The 6,605-nt window shown below is 44.4% G+C and overlaps 1 protein-coding gene across 1 annotated transcript in view; it reads right to left on the reverse strand.

Moving 5' to 3' along the window:
- Positions 1-4,676: 4,676 nt before the first annotated feature.
- Positions 4,677-6,605, reverse strand: part of RALBP1 (ralA binding protein 1) — a 15,399-nt gene continuing 13,470 nt past the window's right edge. The window contains exons 7-9 of the mRNA XM_009889071.1: positions 6,049-6,170; positions 5,510-5,633; positions 4,677-5,231 (exon numbers count right to left, since the gene is read on the reverse strand). Of these exons, the coding sequence (XP_009887373.1) occupies positions 4,968-5,231; positions 5,510-5,633; positions 6,049-6,170 (510 nt within the window). The 3' untranslated portion in view covers positions 4,677-4,967. The remainder of the gene's footprint in view (positions 5,232-5,509; positions 5,634-6,048; positions 6,171-6,605) is intronic.

Below are 6,605 nucleotides of genomic sequence, written 5' to 3' on the forward strand. Positions count from 1 at the left end.
TCCTGCTTTGGAGGATGGAGCAGCCCTGCTGGGAGGATGTGGAAGAACATCTAGGAATATCTAAGGAGGAGTTGGCTGACAAGTCAGAACAACTTGAGGAACAGCATTAGAAGTTTTAGCATGCAGCGACCTTTGGTCTTGGCCTTTTTCCTGATGTCCACCCTCCTCTATTCCCCACAGGCTTCCCTTTCCGATACCATTAGTAGAAGGGCTGTCAGTTACTGTTGTGGCTCTCATACAGTGCGCGGGTAGGGCCTGGGCAGGTCATGGGGGCTGCCAGCAGGCAGCAAGGGCTGCTCTCGCTGCCCCGAGCAGCAGGAACTCCGCCGTATTGAGAACCCCTGTGTTTTGCAGGTCAGACGGGGAATTCTTCTAGTGCATGGGAGTGGGGTTGTCTGGTTAAAATCATACGCTTTGCAACATAATCCTTTGGCAGACCTTCTTGCTGGCGTTGTTGAGATAATCAGCAACGTAAGAAACTCCAGATGAAACCTGGTAGTAGCCCATTGTGTCTGAGCGGGTCAGCAGTGCGAAGGTGCCAGCGCTGACCCGGAGGCACAGAGTGCCCCAGGGGTCCCTTCTGGCAGGAACCACATCTGTGAGGGGATGGAGGAGCAGCCGGGGGCTCAGCCCGAGGCTGTGCTACTGAGGCTGTGTCTCCTTTCCCCGGGACAGGAAGGACTGACAGCCGTTCCCCGCTACGGAGCACGGTGCCACTGGCTTCTGCTGTCAGAGCATGTTTTAAAGAACACTGTAAGAGAACTCGTGCTGTTAGATATAAGCCATGTTTGGTCTGGATGAGGCATTTTTCCCTCTGCAGATGAAGCACTATGTGTCAGAGGTGCATGCTGAGAAATGAAAACCTTGACAGATTAAGTTTGGTCAAACCTTTTTTTTTTTTTTTTTTTTGGGCAGAGATTCAGGTTGATGCTTTAATTTTTATTTACTCTCTTTCAATTAAAAAAATAAGTCTTACATGGTCAGGTGTAAAATTCTTGGCTTCAGTACATAGACTTTAAAAATTAGACTGAGCTCATTAATCTGATGGGACACAGAAGTAAAAATGAATGCCCCCAGTGCCAGTATTAGAATGAGTGAATGGAGGTGGAAGCTTCCTTGTATAGCCATCCTTTATCTGTTATCTATCTTCATCATAAACTCAGGTTTGTGTCCTGATTTATGCTGGCCTTGTAGTCCCAGGGACTTGTTTATACAGCACTTCTCGCTCCTTTGGGTTTCTGACTGACAGATCTGACAAAAATCTGTTCCAGGCTTGTGTTGAAAAGGAAAAATAAGTAAGGAATGTAGTTGTCCCCTGTCCCATCACACCTTGCCTTCTTGGAAGTAATGCTCTGTGGTGGGAACACTTAGATTTTCAAGAGGGAAGCAGATGGGCCACATCAAACTGTCACAGAAGTTCTGTGAAGTCCAGAGGACTGCAATTAACGTTGCAGGCCTGCTCGCTCTTCATTGCAGTAACGGTCACTCAGCCTGGTGTTTCGTCCGAAGTGTCCCACAGAGGTTCCGTTGCTGCACTCAGGCACGTACAAGCTGTACACTGTTGGAAAAAAGCCTGATTTTAAGTCAATTTAAATGTGTTTAAAGTACTTGCATTTAGATGAATTGGTTATTCAAGAGTCCATGAAGGTGGCCTGCTGTGCAGGCATCGCTGGTGCCGCGAGAGGAGATCGCCCAAGCACTGCAGCTCACAGGTTTCACTGTCGGGCGCTTGGGATGGATAGGGCGGCTCATAAAGTGATCTGAACAACACACTCACATTGTTGTATTGTAATTCCTCTCCACTCTATTTCAAATCAGCTTTGGCTGTTTCGGCTAATTCTTTGCAACTGCTGCATGCAGTCTTCAAAATCACTGCTGCTAGGGTGGCTTTTTCCCCACAAGCATGCCAAGTGCTGCTGCTGGGATGGTGCTGTGCCTACCGGACCTGGGGCAGCCAAAGCCCTTGGTGGGAGTTACCGGGGCTGGAGGAGCATTGGCCTTGTTGGGCCCCACCTGCCCTGGGCAGGGCAGAGGCAGAGGCAGAGGAGGGGGCCCGAGGCACAGCATCCCCTGGTGCCACTGCCTCAGCCACCTGCCCCAGGACTTCCCTGGGGCTGTCGGGCTTCAAGGCTGCCAGTGTGTTTTTGATGTGGCCAGCATTGACTCACGCTTATGATTTTAACTACAGGAGTTTTATCAATAACTGTGTTTATCATTGGACACATAGAATGTGAAGAAAATTTCAAAGAAACATCTTTCAGGTGTTTTGAAACTAAATTTCTGGTTACACCTGCTCTATTACTGCAGGGGCAGCAATTCCACCTCCATTTAAGACTTAAGGGGTGACACACTTCAAGTGCCTTGTTAGGCTGCAGGAGGAAGAACAGTGTGCATGGGTTGGAAGTAATGATGTGACTATATAGGATGGCTTTTACCTTCACAGCTGAAATCTCTAGTAGTAATAGAGAAGCAAAGGCTCAAAAATCTTTAATTTGATCAAATTAAACTTGATTATGGAGGCTTTCTATGGCCATTCAATTGCAGACAATAGTCTTTCAGAGGAGAGCTAGTTGAAAGGCTTGAATTCATTTTTCATATAAACTCCTCAACTGCTGGCAGCTATCCAAGAACAATAACTATCATTTGCATTAGAAAAAGATATTATGCATTATCATAGACTCATAGAATTGTCTAGGTTGGAAGAGACCTTTAAGATCATCAAGTCCAACTGTTAACCTAATACACGGCCATGTCCACCACTAAACCACATCCCTCAGCACTACATCTTACCTCTCTTTTAAATACCTCCAGGGATGGTGACCCAACCACTTCCCTGGGCAGCCTGTTCCAATGCTTGATAAAAAAAATTCTTGGCAGAAAGGGTTAATATCTATCTAAACCTCCCCTGGTGTAACTTGAGGCTGTTTCCTCTTTTCCTATCACCTGTCACTTGGGAGAAGAGACCAACCCCCACAGAGCTACAACCTCCTTTCAGGTAGTTGTAGAGCGCCACAGGGTCTCCCCTCAGCCTCCTTTTCTCCAGGCTAAACAACCCCAGTTCCCTCAGCCGCTCCTCTCAGGACTTGTTCTCCAGACCCCTCACCGGCTTCATTGCCCTTCTCTGGACGAAGTCTCAATGTCTGTCTTGTGCTGAGTGGCCCAAAACTGAACACCGTGCTCAAAGTGGGGCCTCACCAGTGCTGAGTACAGAAGGACAATCTCTTCCCTAGTCCTGCTGGCCACACTATTCCTGACACAGGCCAGGATCCATGGCCACCTGGGCACACTGCTGGCTCCTATTCAGCCAGCTGCTGACCAACACCCCTGAAGTAAATGCGAAATAAATATATATATATATATATATATAAAAAAATAATGAAGTAGATAAATTAGAAGCTACTTTCAAATGGCTGTTGAATTTATTTGCTTGATAAATACAATCCTAACAAAATAAAAGTTAACCAATATTAAGAGGTTTGTCTGAAGAACATTAGAAAAATCCACGACAATTCAATAGGAATTAGTGCGAATTAAACAACAACAAAAAAAAAAGGTCTAAATATTGCCAGCAAATATAAAATGTATGTAACGAAGGCAAGGGAGAATGCTTTAGTTTACATTTGTCATCTGACCACATTTTCTGTGTTTATAAACTTTTTTCCAAATTTTAAAAAAATACTATGCTGTTTTCTATAACATATCAAAGCATTATTTGTACAAAATCAAATCATGGCCAATGATTCACAACAGTGCAATAGAGAAAGAATACAACCACATCCAACAGGTGCTGAAAATAAATATAGAGATTAAAAAATAAGATAGCCTATACGCACTCTGTGGAGTTTGCTGTCTATATATGGATTGATGGATGAGTCTCATGAGTGTACCTGAAACATTAAATGGCCCTTAACTGCCAGCGTGGCCGGAGGCTTTCGACAGGCAGAAGCAGTAAAACAGCCAAACCAAAAAGCAAGTCCCAGGTGGTTGTTGGTATTGTGTTTTTTTTTTTTAAATAGCCAAAAAAAGAGGCTGTTGCTGAACCCCCTGTGCCTCCCCTTGGTGTCATTCTTGGCAAGCACAAGTGACTTGCGTTCCTGCAGAGGGAAATGCTGCTGTATTGCTTGGGCAGGTAGGTCTAGTTTGGGTGACATAACCCATCCCCATCCCCATCCCCACCTAAAAAGCACCTCAGTGGCTTCCTCCCAGGGACTGAAACATTTAAAATGGGCTAAGAAGAAAAAGCTCTTGGCTGCATGGCAGCAGTGTGACCAGGGCCTGCCTTAAACAGCTATGATGACGGTGGTTTATAAATGAGCAAATGGGTTACCTACCTCGCTAAAAGACATGAACGTTTTCATCATACAGGGACATAAATAACATCTCTCAAGTTTTTACATTTATTCAGTACATCTCAGAACAAAAATGAAGCTTAAGGGCATGTTAGGTAAACACGATACCCCGCAGTCTCCCACCTTTTCAGCCAACCCAATAAATTTAAAGCTCCCTTGTATATAATCTGCATCAGAAAGGTATCAAAGGCACAAGCAAGAAGTGACTAGGTTAATAAGCAGAGATAATGGTGAATGAGGATGAATAGATTCACAAGGCAAATCATTAGTAAGTGTGGGTGGGTTTTTGTTTATTTACTGAAAATGTGATCTTCCAATTTTGCTCCAATGAATGTAAATGATGATTTTGGTTTAAAATAAAACTGTTACTGAATTATTTTAAATCACCTGAAGGAAACCGGTCTTGAAATAATCTGATACTAACTGGAAAACTCTTCTGGCCTCTCCAAACTCACCTGAGTCTGATGAGTAGAAGCCACAAGTACTAGAGACAAAAGTCTCCAGGGCTTAAAAGTTTCTTTACAGAATGTACACAGCCAGCAATAATTTGTGCAGTTTGACTCAAATTACAGTAATTTGCACAGTTCAGTTGATTTTATGCATATCCAAGGAGCTGGATCAAATTGGAGTTTCTTTCCTGTCTTTACTCGGCGATGGCTTGACTTGCTGCTCCTTGCTTGCTTTTGGCTGCTCTTTGGCTGCTTTTGTCTCCAGGACAGTGTCTCTTTGCTGCTGAGGAACACCCCCGCGTTTTTCTGGCTCCTCTTCTTCCTGCACCTGCTGCTCCGATTTAGCTCGCTGCAGTAGTCGAAGCTGCACTCGCAGTTCTATGATGGCCTCTCGCTCCTCGTGAATCGCTTGGTTCAGGTGGTTGTTCTTTATCTTTTAAGTAAGGAAAACAAATGTCAGGGCTCCTTCTGACAAAGAGCTGCTGTAGCAGGGGGCCGCTTAGCATCGCACGATGAAGCTTTGCTGTTAACCCAGACGGCAACGTGGACTTGCGCCCAATCGCGATTCAAAAACAGAGCACGTGGGTTACATGCCCAGGCAAAATAGATGCAAAACTACCGGTCTGCGCACAGGCAAACATCTCCGCACAGACTAAATCAAGTAATCGTGAAGGAGAAGAGTACCAATTAATACTGAGACTCAGATCTTACCTCTAGTTCCTCATTCTGCCTCTGCAAATCTTCCAGGATAACCTGCAGTTCCTCCTCATCTTCACTCTCACTTTCACTCTCGGAAGAATATTCCTCGGTTTCGCTTCGGCCATGCTGCTGGCGACTGAAAGACCAATGACAAACTCCAGTTTAAACACTTCCTCGAGTCTGCCAGAACTATAGCAGCGTAAGAGAGTTAACTTATATCCACTGAATAATCTGTAATGGTTTTAAAAACAAAATCAGAATTTCCTTTCAAAGCTTAATTTAATAAACCATTGATTTCCGAGGGGGATTTTTTTAGTGCACAGGGTCCAGTTTCCTTTAGATCACAATTCCATTGTTATATTAACAGAAAATATCCTGAAAGGCCCAAAGTCGCTGAGATTTCAATAAAAAGAGGCGGCTTTCAAACGCGACGTGCATAGGGTAAGCTTTGAAGTGTAGTTTAGAGTATTATTTCAGAAGAGCATATATGTACTTTTTATCAAAGAGTGCTCGCCTGGTGGGGGCTCTGATGGAAGCAGTCTCCCTTTTACCTTTGTATTTCAGCTATTTCTGCTCGAAGACGATCTATTTCTTCCTTCTCCGAGGCAATCTGTCTCCGCAGAAACTGCTCCATGGCCAGCAGTTCTTCCTGTTCTGTTAAAATCTCGTTCTCCTGCAATGATCAATTAGTTCACTTAAAGCCTTGACTTTATGTTCTACAGGAACACGCGCTAAGTACAAGGTGATGCTGCCTCTGAAATACTTTCAGCAGAAGCGGTTAGCATGCCTGCTTTGAACTCTGATTCATCAAGACCTCAAAGCAAATGTATGTTCAAAACCGACAACGTCTGTTCTGAATCCTCACAACGATCGCTGTACTGAATAGCTGTGGAGATGACACACCAAATTCTGGCATGCTTGGCTGCCTATTTCCTTAAATCACAGGGGAAAGCTCTGGCTAACCAGAAAAATAACTAGAACAGATGAATTACAGAATACGTCTTTGAAGATGAATAGAAGGAGGAAAGTACAGTGGAGAGAAGATCAAAGCTACCGAGGGAAGCAAAGGAAGGCAAAAAAGCCCAAATAGTTCCCTCACTTCCTTTGA

The sequence above is a fragment of the Charadrius vociferus genome, unplaced genomic scaffold (assembly GCF_000708025.1).
Source record: "Charadrius vociferus isolate BGI_N301 unplaced genomic scaffold, ASM70802v2 scaffold65, whole genome shotgun sequence".
In the NCBI taxonomy this organism is placed as follows: Eukaryota; Metazoa; Chordata; class Aves; order Charadriiformes; family Charadriidae; genus Charadrius; species Charadrius vociferus.